At 41.0% G+C, this 18,949-nt stretch overlaps 1 protein-coding gene across 2 annotated transcripts in view; it reads right to left on the reverse strand.

Moving 5' to 3' along the window:
• scube1 (signal peptide, CUB domain, EGF-like 1) overlaps nt 1–18,949 on the reverse strand; it is a 125,227-nt gene that overhangs the window by 12,519 nt on the left and 93,759 nt on the right. For both annotated transcript variants that reach the window (XM_073480516.1, XM_073480515.1), the window contains 6 exons: nt 9,343–9,465; nt 5,093–5,209; nt 3,937–4,059; nt 3,677–3,796; nt 2,322–2,420; nt 22–138 (listed from right to left, as the gene is read on the reverse strand). In XM_073480516.1, the coding sequence (XP_073336617.1) occupies nt 22–138; nt 2,322–2,420; nt 3,677–3,796; nt 3,937–4,059; nt 5,093–5,209; nt 9,343–9,465 (699 nt within the window). The remainder of the gene's footprint in view (nt 1–21; nt 139–2,321; nt 2,421–3,676; nt 3,797–3,936; nt 4,060–5,092; nt 5,210–9,342; nt 9,466–18,949) is intronic.

Raw genomic sequence — 18,949 nt, forward strand, 5'->3', positions numbered from 1 at the left:
CTAAATGTAGAAGTTATTTACCTTGCAGGCTCTGCTTGGATGAATCTCTGTGTTTCTCTTTGTTGCGGGGCCTCAGGTGACACTTGGCATCTTTGATCTTAAACCTTGCCTTCTGTTTGATGGGTGGGGCCAGCATGTCTGTTGATCAGAGCATTGTATAAACAACAGGAGTATAACATGTACATTTAGGAATTTTTCAGCTGTATACATCTTTGTCCTTTCTCAAGTCAAAATACAAAATTAGACTTTTTGTTCCCATAATCTCAATATGGTCTTTATTTACATCAGTCTTTATTTGCTATTAAGTAACAGACTGTTTTTTTCTTTCACTAGCCCCCCAAAACCACTCTTCAATCTGCAAAGGCTTCACAATGATCCAGTAGAGAACTGGTTCTGCTGACACAAGGACAACATCCCTTACTAGCACCCCACCCACATCCACTGTAAGAAGTAACAGGAACTGGATGGTAAATGCACCCTGTTCTCTCGTGTTTTCCTCTGCACTGATGATGCAGCCATTTACTTGAAATTTTCTCCTGCTGCTGGCTGTGTGGTATCAACATTTTAGTTTAGGTTCTTATATTTTAGAAATTTGGTTGACTGAAGGTTTGTTCATTTTCTAATCCAGACCACGCTTGAACAAACTGTCTGGTCAAAGACGCCTGTGATTCACTGCATTGAACCATGCAGACATTGTAGGGAGATGCCACAGGTACTTTCCTGGACTTGCGTATAAAGGGAACTGTATCTGACTCTGCTGTGTAGTAATTGGGGTGACTGCTGTCTATAGGTTGGAAATGATTCAGTCAAACTGAAGGCCAGAATTTTGTGTCTAATAAATACACTGTATGTTTATCTGTGCATTTAAACAAACAGAGTCACAGTTTGAGTGTTTCTCAGGTGGAACAGGCCACAGTAAATATACTGCCCAAAATAAATAACACTTAATGGTCACAGTTTAACACCAAATTAGTTAAACTTCAGGGATATCAATCCGTCCATTTAGGAAGCACAAGTGATTGTGAATCAGTTTCAGCTGCTTTGGTGCAAATGAAAGTGACAACAGGTGCAGTGGAGAGACAAAAGCAAGACTACCCCCCAAAAGGGAATGGTTTTATATGTGGTGGCCACAGACAATTGCTCTCTCCTTATCCTTCCTGACTGATTTTTAGTTCTGCTAGTGTCCTTGTCACTACTGGTAGCATGAGGCGGTACCTGCAGCCCAATCAGGCTCACAGGTAGTTCAGCTCCTCCAGGATGAGACATCCATACGTGCAGATGTGCTGTGTCTCCCAGCATATCCCACCGTTCTCTTCACAGATGAGAGTAGGTTCACACTGAGCACATGTGACAGGCGTAAAACAGTTTGGAGATGCTTTGGTGAACGCTACGCTGCCTGTAACATCATCCAGCATGACCGGTTTGGCAGTGGGTCAGTCATTGTCTGGGGAGCCATATGCTTGGAGGATTGCATAGACCTCCATGCCAACAGTACCCTGACTGCTGTTAGGTGCAGGGGTCCCTGGGTTCCTCCTGGTGCAGGACAATGTCAGGCCTCATGTGGCCAGAGTGTGTAGGCAGTTTCTGGATGACGAAGGCATTGCTGCCATTGACTGGCCCTCTCCTTCTCCTAACCTAAATCGAACTGATCACCTGTGGGACGTTATGTATCGGTAAATCCGACGTCCAGGAGCTCACTGATGCCCTGATCCAGGTCTGGGAGGTGATCCCCCCAGGACACCATCTGCCACCTCATCAGGAGCATGCCCAGACGTTGTCGGGAGTGCTTACAGGCACTCGGGGGCCATACACACTACTGAGTCACATTATGAGTTGCCATGATAAAATTCATGCAAGTCAGATCTAAGTTTTTACTTAGATGACCAGTGTAATTTTGAATCCAGCCCTCAGCGGGTTGATGATTTTTGTTTCCATTGACTGTTGTTACGTCACTTTGTTCTCAACACATTATACAATGTACATCAGTAAAGATTTTCAACTTGAAGAATTTGTTGATCAAGTTCTAATGTGTGTTTAAAGTGTTCCATTCATTTTTTTGAGCAGTGTATTGTAACCACCAGCATCACTACTTTAATATTTCTTTTCTGAGCTAAGTCATCTGATAGAAATCCCTCTACTGAACTGCACCAATGAGCTAATCTTCACTGGCAGTGTGTGTCTGGAGGGCGGTGCTCGGATCAGTCTGGAGACCTGACAGCATAAAGAGCGGCTGTCTGGGTAAATCTCAACTCCATGAAACCACAGCTTTCCCTTTTCTCAGTAAACCTGGCTCTGAATACTGCATTTCCCATCGTGTATACCGGTGCAGGTGGGTAGGGCAGTGGTGGCATTCCTCTTCTGAGGAGCTTTACCAGGCTGGACTGGCACTCCACAGCTCAGTGTGTAGCTGTTCTCTGAGTCTGTAAGAAACACACACACAACACTATCAGTATCAATATCTGGTGAGTGTATGTGTGTGTGTGTGTGTGTGTGTGTGTGTGTGTGTGTGTGTGTGTGTGTGTGTGTGTGCGTGCGTGCGTGCGTGCGTGCGTGCGTGCGTGCGTGCGCACGCACGTGCGTGCGTGTCAGTATGGAAGCATGTGCTTTTTCACTTGGCAGTTCTGAGGATTCAAAAGAATTTTAAAAACATTTAAGACCTAACATCCACCATTCAGACACACCATTGAGAAAAAGTCCAAATGACAGATCTATGGACCCTCTCTTTCCTTGATGCACACGTAAACATAAGACAAGTAAGAAATGAGGGATGAAGCCTTCAGAGGTCATAAAAGCAGGATGATTAAATAAGAGCCTGGACTGCATTCAGCCACAGGAATTTACATGGCTCCCTCCCCCTAAAATTGAGACACAATCCAAGACGACAGAAAAACAAATATTTCATCTCATGCCTGAGAGCTATCCATCATTCTCACACGATGGCTGCCAAGTTAAACGGAGCTAGGGCAGCACTACGGAAAAAATGGCGTGATCAAAGAATGTAATCAATTTAGAGATGTGTGTTAAGTACTATTACAGGAGGAGAGGCCGGGGTGCCAGCCAAAGTGCTGGGCCAGGTGAAGCCAAGAAAACCTTCCAGAGTGAAAAACACATCAGTCTGAGTGGAGTGCCCCCCGAGGAGTCAACAAATACAGCAATAAAGAACAGGAGCACCTTCATCAAGCATCAACAGCATTGGGAGAGGGGATGGTATGGAAAGCTTTGACTGCCCAGATATTACCACCAGAGGGCAGCAACGTGTGCAGCATTACAGCTAAGTATGAGGAGTATGAGGAATTTCATTTGAGGGGTGACCAACCTTAGGTCCAATCTGTACACAGTTTTATTCTTTTATTCTATTAAAAATGTTAAACAGATAAAAGAGCAACTCCACAAAAAAAAAAGTTTCCTCACTTATTTCTTTGTCATGTGTGATCTGGAAATATTAGCTTGATGTCAGGTTGGACAGGACAATCAACTTGAAGATGTCACCTGGAAATCTGAGTACTAATAAACCTATATTTCAATAGTCTGATATGTAAAGTATAAGAAGTTGAAAAAAAGATTTGTGAGTTAGCACTATACATTTTTTCTTCACTGTGCGTATATATATGTGTGTGTGTGTGTGTGTGTGTGTGTGTGTGTGTGTGTGTGTGTGTGTGTGTGTGTGTGTGTGTACCTGCAAGGAAGAGGGCATTGGAAGGGCAGGAGAGAGAGCAGACCTCTGCTCCTCCACTCTTGGTGCAAGTCAGCTGGGCTCGGGGCGCTGGCTTCCCATTGGGCAAACACTTCGCCGCCTCTGAGGAACACACAGAGTCACATCACCATGACAACCACCTGGACACACACACACACACACATCCGTTCAGGCCCGCTGTGCGGAATCCACCACGGCGCAAGTGGAGAAACTCAAAAGCAAAAAAACTCACAAACACTTACCAATGCAATCTTTCTTGTTCCAGTGGAGTTTCTGTCCAGGAGGACACACACACTCATAGCTGCCCTGGGTGTTAACACAGCCGTGCTCACAGCTCCCGTTGCTGATGCTGCACTCATCAATGTCTGAGACCCAACCACAGAGAGCATGACAGTCAGTCTGAGTATGAATGTGCACTGTCCTGTGTTTGTACTTTTAATTAGACAATAAAACAGAAGCCACGACAGTAATAACAAAAACGGGCAATCTAAAGATGTTTATCAGTTTCTACATACCTTTACGTCATTGATACATTGACTTCCCTTACTAATAATAGCTACAATGCTCTTGGTACTTTGGATATTCTGTCATTTGAACCTTAGCGCTCAACCTTAGCTCACAATTGTAGGAATAAACATACAGGTAATATCAGGTGTGTCAGCTTTGATTGTTTTGAAGAGTCCCACCTTTTTCACAGAACTGCGAACCTGACACTTACATTACCTTCATTCTCTCTGTAGTTTGCAGTAAAAGTCTTTGAAACATGATCATGTTTTGAAGAGGTTCATCGTTTTAGAGGTTGTAGTTAGTAGTGCTGTTGAACTGTTTGTATGCATACTGGCAGGTGTTTCTATTATTTTGTCCACCCCGTTTAAATCAGCGATAGTAGACTAAATAACAGAGACACCTATTTGTATTACCACAAACTGAATATTATAACTTTCATGAAGGGAGCAGGACTGCTATTGCCATTGCAGGACTGTATTAGTTTGAGCTACGTGTAGCTAATAAACTGGCAGCTGAGTGTGTATGTGTGTTGCTACAGGTGCATCCTGCTCCAGCTGCTGTGATCATGCTGACTCCACCTTACCATCAGTGACGTCAATCAGTCGAACAACAGGACAGTCAGAACTGTATGTGTTGATTGAGCTACAGGTGTGTGACAGCACACACACACATACATGTATACACAGACATGCAGAAAAACCAACACACTGGGAACATGCACACACACACACACCTTCACCTTTCACCTTAACACTCTGAAAGGCACTTCCAACACACACATTTTATTTACTCTATCACACACACTTCAGCTGTGTCGATCTGCCAGTTTTGGGACCGTTTCATGTATTTCTCCCATGTTCCCGGCACTGGGATGGATGTGAGCAGACTCACCTCCACAGTGAGTGAGGCCGTACAGGATGTATCCCTTGTTGCATAAGCACTCAAAGCTGCCGGGGTAGTTGATGCAGGTGTGGTCACACGTTCTCTCAAAGGAGCACTCGTCAATGTCTGAGGAAGACCAAAAACATACATGACTGGTGAGAAGTGCTGCACATAATGCATCAGAAACGTTTGAGAACAGGAAATGGAGAAACTAGACGCTGCAAGAGATATCAGCATCAATTGCCTTTTATGTTTGTTCGCTCATTGTAGTTTCCCATTCACCTCAGTAAAGGGATGTCGTCTTGCAGCCAGTAAAAAGTAGCCATTAAAGAAAAATCATCTGAAAGGGAAATTCCCATGACTTTTAACAGAAATGTCAATTTACCCATCATGCTTAGTACTACTGATCCTGAGAACTGTTGCATAACATCTTCCGTACCTAAAATAACCCAGACGATAAGAGCAAATCAGCAAGCTTGTTTTACAACCTGGGGACATGGAGTTTGACAGAGTTTACCCGGCATGAAGGGCCAAACAAAAACATGCTGTTGTTTAATTGTGGGAAGATGTAAGACTGGGACTGCTACATGGCAATATTGTATTTTTGGAATATAAAGATTTTTGTTTCTATGTGATTAAGTGTATTTTAATTATCACTTATTTATTTAATTCACTGTGAATTTCAGTGAATTACAGTGAATCTGTGGGAAATGTACTACATTTCCCAATATACAGTATTGACCACATGCCTCTCAGTGCTCTGACTCTTCAATGCTTTGAGTAGATTGGGATCTGCAGCTTATGATCAACTCTACCTGAAGTTAAGCAAATATCTGACTGAGCAATGTTATAATGTAGTGCACAGCATGGAGGACTGACAGAACTGGAAGAAAATAGTTTTTTTCTACAGCAGTCTAACAAACATATTGACTGCTGTTTACATTGCAGCACTAATTAAATCAGTTCTCCTGCACAGCTCTTGGACTGTCAGAATAGTCACTGTGACTGATCAGAATGTGTTGGTATTTGTGTTTTATTATGTTTATATAACACTACAATATCATAAGTTGTCTCATGGCCATTCAGAATGTGTTAATACAATATTTATTCATCCAAAACTCTCGAGTCACAGTGGAGATGGGAATAGTATGAACTGATGCCACACACCACAGCATTTATAGCCAAAGCTAATTTGCAATGTCCATCCCTAGATGGGCCTTTAAAATACATAAAATTCAACCATACATAAAAAAAACAGTACAAACACAAAGTCATTTGGTTATTTATCCTACGACGCTCCAGTTTTCTATTATATAGACATGCCTTATTATTGTGCAACAGCTTAATATTCAAAATGATATTCTTATCTCAACTCATTACATAGTGGGGTGAAAGGTTGTGTTTTAATTAATCAGATTCCAGACAAACTAATCAAAAATCAGCCACATTTTTGTGAACAATGCAAATCACTTGGATTATTGTACTGATTAATTAAGCATCAGCTCTGTTTTTCACAAGCTTATGTACTGCTGCAACATAAAGGTTCTTAAGCTAGTTGTCAGCTAATTACAGTAATGCTGAACATAACTTAGATCATCTTCTTTATCTGATAAGATTTATCTGGAAGATATCAGAAAAAAAGAAGATACCAAAAAAAAAAAAACATTTATTGTCATCAATATCTCAAAAATCCAACTCAAAGTTTTCAGTTTAATTAAGTGGAGATGTGTTAAATCTGACATGTTTTGCATATTGTGCCTGTTCAGGAATTCTTCCGTATTTTAGCCTCACAAGTCTAAGTCAAGCTGCTAACAGTAAAACAACTGTAACACAGGTATCTCTGTATTTCACATGCGTTAATCCAATGAGAGCATGCAGGTTTTGTCCTGCTGCTTTGGTGGAAGCAGAGGTCAGTGGGATGGGTGGTTTACAGACATTGCAATCTTAATGACTCATTTATGGACAAACACAAGCTCCTCACCGAGGACTAAAGAGGCCATCCTATGAATCACAGTGGACATTATAGTACACAAATACATTAGCTCAACAGTAAACTAAGACAAGAGCTCATTCTAATAAACCAAAAAAAACTCCATTGGAATGAGGTTGAGAAGGCTCATTCAGTGTTGCGTCAAAGTCTGTCTGAGTATGTGTGTATGAGTGTGCGCGCCTGCCTGCTCATGTGTTTATGTATACTTGTCCAGCACCAAATATTATTAACCTATCAGGAATGGAGGCCAGCATTTCAAACTCACCTGGTTTATTTCAGGCTGTTCCACGGGGCTTTACAGGAGCTAAAAATACGAAATGTTATAATGGAGTTTGTCATGTGGAGGAAGTTGTTAAGGCCTGGATGTTGGCTCGGTAAATATTCCAGGCAACTGTCCATGTGTGGACTTTGGAATAGCTGGCCTGTTTTGAGCTAGGCCACAAGCAGAGTTTACATAGACTGATCCTGGCCCACAGGAGCTGTCTGCAACTGTTTAATGTAAGATGAACATATATAAAATAATTAATGTGTTTTTCTGTGAGACACACCCTCAGTCATGATGAGGTGTTTCGACATTTATCTAACTGCTGACAATGTTCTCTCTATCTCTCTGCCTCTCTAAACATTTAGAGTAGAAGGAATCATTTGTGGGAATTGCTTATGCAACTATGGCAAACGATTCATCTTTCTGCTTGAGTTTCTTAGCCACTTCTGGCAAGTAGTGTATGACCAGGAGCGAGTTTCTCTGGAGAAGCTCACTGGCACAGAAAGAGCTGACAAATTAAACATTATATTTCATTTTTAAGGTCACGTTGAAGCTGAACAGTCCAGATGTCAGTGGATGGGATAAACCTGGCAGCTATTGGCTGGCATGGTACGGACCCAAGGTGTGTCAGAAATAGGCACCGGTGCTCTGATGTGGCTGACAACACTCAACACCACATTATTAAAGGATACAAACACACCACTGATCATGCGTAGTTGATCCAGGACACAAACACACACGTGTACCCACACTGTTTGTGGGTTTGGGCCGAGGACAGAAGCACCCCGGGGTTTTGTTGTTAATAAAAGCATTTTGTGTTTGTCTGCCCTCCAATCTCTCTTGCTTCAACTTGTAAGCAAGAATCTGCCTTTGGTCATACAAACAGAATCGTTGATCACAAGGAGGCTTCTTCACTGAACTACTTACCTCATCCAGGAAGTCAGCTACACTGCTGCAGTAAACTCTACTTTATCTTGTCAGGGAAATATGACTGTGCACGCTCGACCTTTTCTCATTAATGCATTTCAGTGAAGCATTTAGACACATTCAAACTTCAAAACTATAGCAGTTGGAGTTTAAAAAGACAGTCTAGCATTTGTGGAAATATACTTGTTGTTCATCTTTAACAGGATCAGACCAATAAAAATGTCTTCTCTGTGAGTCCAGTAGATCCACTGAGATGTGCAAGTGCTCTGAACTTAATGGAAAGAGTATATTTTCTCTAGGCTAATGTCCTGCAGGACCTACTGTATCCCTGGACAGGATCAGATATCAGATTGATATTGATTTTCTCATCTGACTCCAGCAAAGACACCAGTTTCCCATTCACACGTTAGTTTCACTAATCCTTTCAGCCATGTCTGGTTCCTTTTTATGTGTATATGATAATATTGTAGGGTCTGCCAATAGCTGCTGGCCAATAGAGGAGACATGTGCTTTTTAAAGCAATTAAATTGTACTTCAAATCAAATTATACAATATAAAACTTTAACCACAGAAATTAAGTCTACTTTGAATTCTCTTTCTGAATGGGCACCGTTACAGCTGCAATACAAACTAACTCAACACTAGTCCCCTGCTGATCCACCCTTCATCTAACAGAAGTCAGTGAGTGTAAAAAAGCACAGAAGAAGGTGCCCTAAACCAATAAATCTGTGCCTATGGCTTTAACCGTTGCAGAGGTATATAAACTTTTTTTCTTAGTCCAAGCTCTGTTTTGTGTTTTAGAGGATCTCTCTGCTCGATGATAAAAGAGACAGTTGGATTAAGTAGCCGAGCTGAGCTGTTGGATAGAGTGTGTCAGTGCCTGTCGCCCCACACAGGTAGATAATCATCAACCCCCACTGATGTCCAGCAGAAAACAAATAGTGAGTTTGAGTTTTGTCAAGTAAAACCAAAAATTCAAAACCTTAATGTCTCTGAGTTTATTCTGACCTGACTGATGGGTGACAGGGGAGATGACACAGTGAGAATATATGTGATTGACAGCTGTCAGTCACTGACCTTGGCATGTCCGTTCATCAGTGAGCAGTTTGTGGCCTTTCTGGCAGCTGCATTCGAAGGAGCCCACTGTGTTCCTGCAGAAGTGATCACAGCCGCCATTGTTCTCCAGGCATTCATCGATGTCTGGGTGGAGAAAATAAAAGAATGTAAGGCCACTGGTAAAAGCACAACTGAGTCCACCTGCTTCACAACACAACTGCAGCCGATGTGGTAGATTGCATTAAGTTCATGATCAAATCAGACTCGTCTGACCTTAAATGGTGCTTAACATAAAATTGTATTTACTCTAAACTGGTGGAAGTTGTCAGCATGTTTCTCCAGAAATATACCTGTACATTTATTAACTGAACTCATGCTATGAAGAGAGAGAAACCTGTGGCGCAGCTTTAACGAGACAAAATGAATAAGAAGCAGGAGACATAACTCTAGAACATACAGTAACACTGCGCCAGTCTGCCAGGCAACTTTCTGACCAGTATGGGTACACACAGAGACACAAAACCCCCTCCGTTATTGCTTTAAATCTGCAGCAGTCCTATAAACTGAGAGGACCCTTCTCAGATTCAAGCTTCAAATCTATTCAAAGCCCTTGGTGGAAAGGTCTGTACTAGGATCAGGTCTCAGATATATTGGAAGGAGGATTGTTTTTTCTACGCTCTTTATTTGTGTACTTCAGTAGGCAAAGAGGGTTGGCTGCTCTGAAAGACTGTCGTCAAGTCTCCCTCATTCTTAATCACAATACCAGCATGCTATAGAGGGAACTTGTCAGTCACTGCCACACAAGCACAAAGAAACACACTACAACTGGTGAGCACAAAACAGTTAGGGCTATGCGATATAGGTGCATATATGCATGTGCATGGATATACGATAAAAGTCACATGAAAAAAAAACACATTCACAAAACACAAAATAAAATTCAGATGTGTCACAGAATTTAAAAAATATCCAGGTATCCCTACAACTGCGCACTCTATTTGTCATATTACCTTTGACTGAGATTTAATATTTTAATTTTTTTCTCTGTCTTTTTATCTTTTTATTGGCTTTTCCAAATAAGGTGCAGGGTTTCATCATTGTGTATGTACTACAGTGGTATATTTAGTAACGCTTCTTTAACAGGGCTCCAGCTGGCAGCATGGATCAGTCTTTGGAAATTTAGCTCAGGGCTTGTTCATAGGGATCCTGCTGTCTCATCCCATGATACGCTAGTTACCTGGAACTAATGAAGTGAAGCTGCTGGGAGAGAGAACAGGCAGAGACTATCACTGAGAAATATGTCTATTATTGGCCCCTAGCTTTGGAGGGTGGGTGATGGCTAATAAATAGGTGTGACTGCCACTTTTTATATCTGATCTTCCTCCCTCTTTGAATCCAGAACTTCACTGGGAAAGATAGATGTTCATTATTTTTTTCCAACCACTATTTTCAGATTAAACTGTTACATGCACTGCTTAGAATTATACATACATATATATATATATATATATATCTATGCAACTCACAGCACTTGCAAACGTAATAGCAGTTATGTTCCAGCAAAACATATCTGACAAAATAAATATTTGCAGTCTTGACCCCAGTGTCAGACCCTCCCTTTGGCATGTCATCAAGTTAGTACATTTAACAGAAGAGAAGGACCTTATGATCAACTTGAACTTTAAAGGGACAGTTCACCCCAAAAATAAAAAAATACATATTTTTCTTTTCACCTGTAGTGCTGTTTTTGAGATATCAACAGTAGAGATGTCTGCCTTCTCTCAAATATAATGGAACGAGATGTTAGTGCACGATATATATTGACCTAATATTGGGAAATTTATACCATTGACTAAATAGTCAGTATTGATGAAATTACAGCCAATAAATGGAGCCAATAATATGAAGCCAAATTACTTTCATTGACTTCACAAGTGCAGCATCTACACCATCTGATGCAGTGAGTGGCAGCTTGCTCCTCTGAAGTTGAAGACATGCAGCACGCTGTTGTCATGCTCACGACGTCGAAGTGCTGCACCTATGTAGAGCCACACAATTTACATACATACATTTTTTTTTTATGTGAAATTATCTGTTTCTTATCGGTATCAAACATGAGAAGCAGGTAATTATTGGTTATTAATCTATATAACAAGTGAAAATGAAGGACAAATCTAAATCTGGCAGCAGTTTGCATTTTTTAAGAATTTGATGTCAACAATCCTTATTAAATGCTGGTGAGAAGGTTTTAATATGCTGGTAACAGTATTCATGTTGGTCCCATGGTCAGGCCTGAGGTCCTGGGAAAAATATCTGCAGAAGCCGTTTAGAATAACAGCTGAGCTCTGAGAGTCCAGGTGTGGTGCAGCAATCCAGAGGAACAGATTCTAAAATAATAACAAGGTGAATGCAATCGCCCAGAGGCAGCATGTTCAGTGCCAACCACAAACCTGCTGGCAGATCTGGTTTCACAAACCCTAACCATCCAACCTCACTCCTTTGCCTCATCCAGCCTACTGTGCCCTCACATGAACCCAAAGTGCAGAGTCAGGTCTTCAACGTTCTTATTATAAAGTGGATTTTTCATGTGAATACATTTTGTTACACCTTACGTCTCATTCATAGCAAGTGTACTTTATCCAGATCAATTTCCATTTGCTGCTTTGAAAAACTTTGTTTCTATAGATGGAGAAGGGCGAGTGGAGATCAGAGTGGAAAGATTTAGAAGGTAGAGGAGGTGAGGGGAGAGCTGGAGGAGGAGGAGGAGGAGCAAAAAGCACGGACAATAGTCTGGCAGATTACACAGGCTAAGCCCTTTTTGATTGGTGCACTAAGTGATGAAAACTGTGAGGGATTAACACCTTGAGCCGGGTAATAAGTTGAGCAAGACACCACAGAGAAATAGGAGGGGGAGAGAAGGGGGGGGGGAGGCCAGAGGAAGACAGAGGAAGAAGGAAGAAAAGGAGGGGGGGGAAACAGATGGAAAAAGACAAGAAGGGGAAAGAAGTAGATGAATGAAAAAAAACCTCTTCATATATTTCTGCTTTTTTCATTGCAACACTAAAACACATTTCATAAAGAAACACGCTCCTGATGATGGCTTCTGCTTCTCCATCATGGGCAACTGATGCACAGTCAAGATGGAGGATACATCCTACTCTCCTCTATACAACTGGCGAGGCCCACATGACAGCCCTACCCCACTTAATTTCTGCTGCTATATACATGTCATTATTCAACATGTTGTCGGTTTGCAGCTAGAAATACTAATAACAGTGTTTTAAGCGGGCTGGTACTGACCAGAAGTTCTCACAAGCTGCTAATACTCTTTTCTGCATTCTCCATATCACGCAAATGAGGTGGAGGTGCACTGAGGCACACCAAAGCTCTGCCCACTTCCTTTCGATACCAAAAAATGTATAATTTCAGTTGGTCCTGACCAAATGAACCAAACTAAAGGTGTGAAAACCCTGTGGCATTCCATCTCCCTCCTTCCACTGCATTCATGATACAACGCCGCTGTTGTTCGAAATCATCTGCCCTCTCAAGTGGTTGCCAGTTTTTTGGATTAGCTAACATTGCTAAATTTAGCTAGCAAACATTTTTACAAAAAAAACACATTTTTGGCAACTACCAAGACTCTTGATTGCTGATGAAACACAGATACCACATGATACCAACTGCATTATACTATTTGCTCATAAACCTTATTAGAAGCTGGAACCAGCGGTCAGAATTATTTCACAGAGTTAAACAAAACAGTCATTTTGGACCTGACAATTTTTAAAAAATGATTAATTCACAATCATGATAATGTTTTAAAGGACAATAGATACTTTTATTCTGCACCATTCCACAAGCTCTGTGGATGTCTTATATTTTTAAAATGATTTTTCTACATAAAGTTATAGTAATTTCTGAAATAATGGGTCCTTGATTCCAGACAGAGGTAAACACAAACAAGGGTCTCATGTTAAGCTGGTGGGCTCAATTACGCCAGCTGAAATGGTAAGTGTGGCTGGTAGATTTACTCAGCTGTGGCTAGGGTTGTGGTGGCATATGGTTTTGAGGTATACTGTGGGAGGAAATCTGTTATCATATAGTGCACATTTTCATACCTTCAGTATTTAATTCTACTGTGTTAAGTGTTATTAAAAAATCTTAAGTTTTATATCCTAGTTATACCAGTTACAGCCAGTAACTCAGCCACTGTGTTGTTCCATCAGGGTAGACTCAGGCCTCCTTGGCCTGATCCTCTCACTCTGTCCTCAGGGAGCTTCTGCTGAATGAACTCTTCATCTTAATATGGAGCCGAGACAGGAATCCACAACGAGCTGGCTGTGCGTTGTGGTAAAAATGTAGTAAACTGCATGCCCCGCTGTGCCCTGTCAGCGGCCTTTTAAAAGGGATTGTCCCTCCATCTGGCTCAGCTAAAACGGATTTCCTTGTAGCTGGCGGGAAGAGAACGGAGCTCTGGGGTTTTTTGAGGGGAATGGGACAGGTAAGGGCGTTCAAGTACACTTCAGTGTCTGTAATCCCAAAACGTAATGCCATACCAGGAGAGAAGCATTTGAAGTGATTAGCTCCTTTTAATTTCTCTCTGCGCTCCACTGCCTACTCCTGACTTTCAATGGTTTTGCTTTTTTGATTCCTCTCTGTTGCTCTTTCTGTCTTCCTTTCTTGTTTTTAATTTATCCTCAGCGTTATTGCACTTTGTGTTCCTCTGATGCTCTATTGTTATTCGTCTGACCTGCAGCGCCGGCTGCCTCAAAAGATTCAAATCAATCACAGCCACTTTCCAGTTCTTTACTTTGACATGCTGACAGTAGCTCGTAGGGACGATCTCTATCTGTGAGACAGCAGGAGGGATGGCTGCCTTCTTCCCTTCAGGTTAAACACACTATAAACACTTGCCAACCCTGAGACTGTAAAATTGATGAGATTTTCAAAATGAGGACATTTGAACTTTTCCTCCTTCTGGTTAGTTTTGAATGAATCAGTTAACAAAAATATGGCACAGAAACCACAAAAAGAAAAGCTTCAGCAGTGAGGAAATCTGGATTTGGCAAGTAAGACACACACAAAGTTAGAAACATACACACACACACACACACACACCCCTCCACAACATTCCCCCTCTGCCCATGTCAGCTCCGCTCTAATGCTTATGTAAAAACAGTGGATACCACCCCAGCTCTACCCAACACAGACAGACACAGCTTCATAATTATTCTGGCAGCCACAAACACTGGCAGAACCATCGCATCTACCCACACTTAATGGCCACTCTGGGGATGGCTGAGTCTTATAACAGGGTATATAATTACCTTTAATGGAGCCTAAATAAGCTTTGAGCTTAAATAAATGCATTAAGCCTCAGAACATCTTGAAATGATAAAGTTTGTAGAGGACAGATAAAAGCGAGTTAGGAAAGTGGGTGAAGGGAGAATGGAGGGAGGCCTGACGTGTGGCACAGTCCTTCACTGGGTATCCTTCTGCTGTTTCACCTTCATCCATTCACAATTGGTACAGTACTGCCAATCATTTTCTCACCCAAAATATGATTAGAGGAAGCCAGTCCTTTTACTGCAAATGTCTTTAAACAAGTTACTTGGTTGAGAGCCAAGCTGGCAAGGCGGATGGCAGCCTTGGTGATGACTGTCCCGTGTTGAGCAATAAACTTGCTTCATCATAAAGTCAATAGTTATCAGTATCAGTTAAGAAAAGGAAGTATAGCAGTAGTTATCAATATATCAATAAGAGTAAGATTTTACAGAGATTATTGGCTCTTTGAGGATGCTAACTACAGAGAACAACAAACTTGATAGATGGGTAGTGTGGTGTCAGAATTAACCTAAATCACAAGGGTGTGTCATGTTGTAAACATTTGAGTGCACACAGATACTGTACGTGCAGTATTAGTTTATTTGGGTGACAATGGTACTGTATAAGCAGAAAGCTCATTATGTTTAATCACTTTTGAGATTTAATGATATGAATGTGTGATGAGCAGAGATGTGACAAATGAGCCATAGGTAAGAAATACAAACAAATACAAACGTTTATGTTGAACTCTTTACAATGTGTTACTGACTGTCACTTCTGTCCAGTTTTAACTTCATCTGTGCTTTCATCAATATCTAGCACTGTTATCATCTTAGTTTTTTGTGTTAACATGCTAATGTTTGCTTATTGAAACAAAGCAGAAACTACAAAACTTTACATTCTACATTTATTCATGTGGCAGATGCTTTTGTCCAAAGCGACATACAAATGAGGTAAAATCCAAGTTGAAGTACAACCCCAATTCCAAAATAAGTTGGGACACTGTTTAAAACATTGCCGTCATTTGCAATGTGAATGACTGCCCCTTTCATACCCAATCATGATACTATCACCTGTTAACAATGGACCTGTTTAACTGTCGAATGTTCCACACAGGCATTTTTAGAACATTCCACAACTTCCCCAACCTTTTGTTGCCCCTGTCCCAACTTGTTTGAAAAGTGTTGCTGCATCATAGGGCTGGACCATATGGCCTAAAAATAATATCACAATAATTTAAGTCTATATCGTGACACAATATATACCTTATTATTTTGAAATTTCAAAAGCACTTCATAAATTCTAGGACTGGACGACAAAAATATCACAATGTTTTTGACCAAATATCTCAATATTGATATTGTATATATAAAATATAATATAATTAATTTAATATAATTTATATTACAATATCAATATACTGTATTGCAGCCTTTAACACCAGGAAAAGACAACACTTAAGCCGTATGGTGATATAACAATATCCAAAATCTAAGACCATATATAGACTCACATGACAATAATGTTATAATATTGATATATTGTCAAGCCCTACTGGCATCAAATTCACAATGAGTAAAAATCAATAAATATTATCACATTTTGTTTCATCTACGTTTCACACAGTGCCCCAACATTTTGGAGAATTGGGGTTGAAGATCAAGTGCCACAACAATCAGTTACATGTTCAACCTGAAACCAGTGCCACAAGGTAGCAGATTATGATTATTGAGAGAGAGAATGGAAAGTCATAGCATCACAATCAAAATCAACAAAGTTCATGTCGAGATTTCACTGGATAAGTGCACTTTGGGGTGCCAGATGACAAGTCAGGGGATCACCAAAGTCAGAAGGATATAACCTCCACCAAAGTGGTGGACCTTGCCTTTGTCTGTATAAGAGTGTAAGCAGTGTAAGAATACAATTATTAGTAAGTACTGTGGGCACCTTGATGTTGTCATGCACAAACATCTGGGGTGCCATAGGCCATTTTGCCGGAGGTGTTTGTTAATAAGGACACTCCTAATTAACGCATTACATAGTACTGCATATGGACAGCACTGAGATGCAAGAAAAAAGGCTGAATTACACTGAGGACTGTCTCTGCTTATGTCTAACACATACACACACACATACGCACACACAGTGGTGATGTTATGTCTCTCACTCCAATGTTTTTCCACAAACGCCCAACTCCCTCCATCTCTGTCTGCTGTTGTGAGAGAGGAGTCATTTGTCACTTTCACTACTCCAGGCTAGCACACACTACCGTGTGTTTCTACCCACACACACACACGCACGCACACACACACACACACACACACACACACACACACACACACACACACACGCACGCACACACACACACACACACAAGATGTCTCCTGGGATCCATCTCTGACATTTACTCTAGACGATCAATATCTCACTCCGGCCTTCGATCAATAGTTCCATCCTTTGCCAAGAGCTGTGTGTCTCGTTGAATATCACACTGCTCTACTGACAGTCTGACTGTCTACTACTGTCTGCATATGACATGCTATTTGCAGGTTTCACGAAGCCTAATTTAGTAGTGTTCAGGGCCTTTTTACAGCTAACCCAAATTGGATTTAAGAGCAATTTAATGACCAAAATAAAGGAATAAAAAAGCTGGCAAAAGCAGCATATTTCCAATTGAACATAGCTAATGATAGTTCTAAATGGAAAGAAAAAAAAATGTTACATGGAAATAATTGAAGAATGTGTTGAAAATTGTTAAAGGGCATTCAGTGAAAACATGATATCATATTATATTAACCATAGTCCTATATGTAAACCTTTATTGTGATAAGCAGAAAAGCTAAATGAAAACTGACACTACTTTATCTAATTAACTTTTTGTAGTGAAACTACGCATTTAACGTCACTTTACATTTTTTTTGTCTTCCTTACGAACGTCTTTCCAGTGTTTGCATAAAGAAGATGACAAAACATGTCATAGTTGAAAAGACTTCCACCGAAGAGCCTGAATAAAAGTTTTTGTGATGTCTTTCATAATGTTTGCTATAGACGTCCAAGTGACATCCTTACAGGGTCAACTTTCATTCTGGATGCCTTTTCAACGTTGACAAAGGCGTTGAATTGACTTCTTTTTGATACATTTTGCTTAGTGGGATATGTTAGTGTTCTGTTAGTGCTGTTATTGTATCTAATATAAATAATGATAAAAAAAAATAATGGATACCTTCATGCTGTGTAGGGACACGACGCAAATTTTTCGTGCGACTAGATTACATACAAAGTCAAAAAAGATCGCATCAAGCGAGCATTCGTGTGAGTTGAAAATATTGAACTCTGGTACATCACAGCTGTGAAATGAAACACACTGTCAATGTGCAGTCCTATGTCACACACTCAAGAAAATAAAAGAAAAGATGTTTGTAATCCTAGTCCAGTGATAAAGTACTTAAGTGTTAGCAGTGCAGCAGATGAGGCAGTAGCAGAGGTGTATGGCTGACCATGAAAATCTTGGAGCAGAGCGTCCTTCACAGTTTGTAATTCATCGCTCTGAAGTTTGCTTGATGTGACAGTGAGTTATTGACCGGAAACTTCCAGTGAGTCAGTCTGCATTGGTTAGAAAAACATTTTAACACAATATTTTGGTATTTCAAATAATAGGCCTTCTACACAAGGAATTTTAATTGATTCTACTGGTTGTTGAATTATAACCTTGAGGAAATGAATTTTTCTTCCAGGGTAGATATTTTGGAAGTGAAGTCTTCACATACACTGTTCTGGCCACTGAGGAGGCTGAGGGCCAAATGAGAAAGCTTGCTAACATCCACCTGGGCCAAAGGAAACAAGCCCTCCACCCCCTGCCTGCTCCTCTGTGAGCCTCGGGCTATGTTTGAGGAGTCCAGTGTTTAGAATGAGAAACTGAACTCCAGGAGAGACCTCAATGCTGCTGTGGGGTAAAACTGCCTGATAAAGACCTTCCGATTGACCTGACTGTTCAGCGCTGCAGCCTAAACCAACCGCCATCAATGGGGGTGAAGTGAATGAACCCTAACTCCTCACCTCTGATGCCAACATCCAGAGGTCAAGCGCTGGGTCTGGCTGATATGTAAGAGGCTCATCTGTCTGCCTGACTGAGATGGAAAATACCGGCAGAAATAAACCGACCAGGAATTAAAGTCTTGTGCTGTCACCTCAACCGCATTTAGACTGGCTTGTAGGAATGTGCAGTTCATACCTCCAGAGTACGAGCTGCACATAGTGGTAGAGTGGGGAGTTTTACCAAATATAGTTATGCCAAATATTTGCA

This window comes from Pagrus major, chromosome 14, assembly GCF_040436345.1.
Source record: "Pagrus major chromosome 14, Pma_NU_1.0".
In the NCBI taxonomy this organism is placed as follows: Eukaryota; Metazoa; Chordata; class Actinopteri; order Spariformes; family Sparidae; genus Pagrus; species Pagrus major.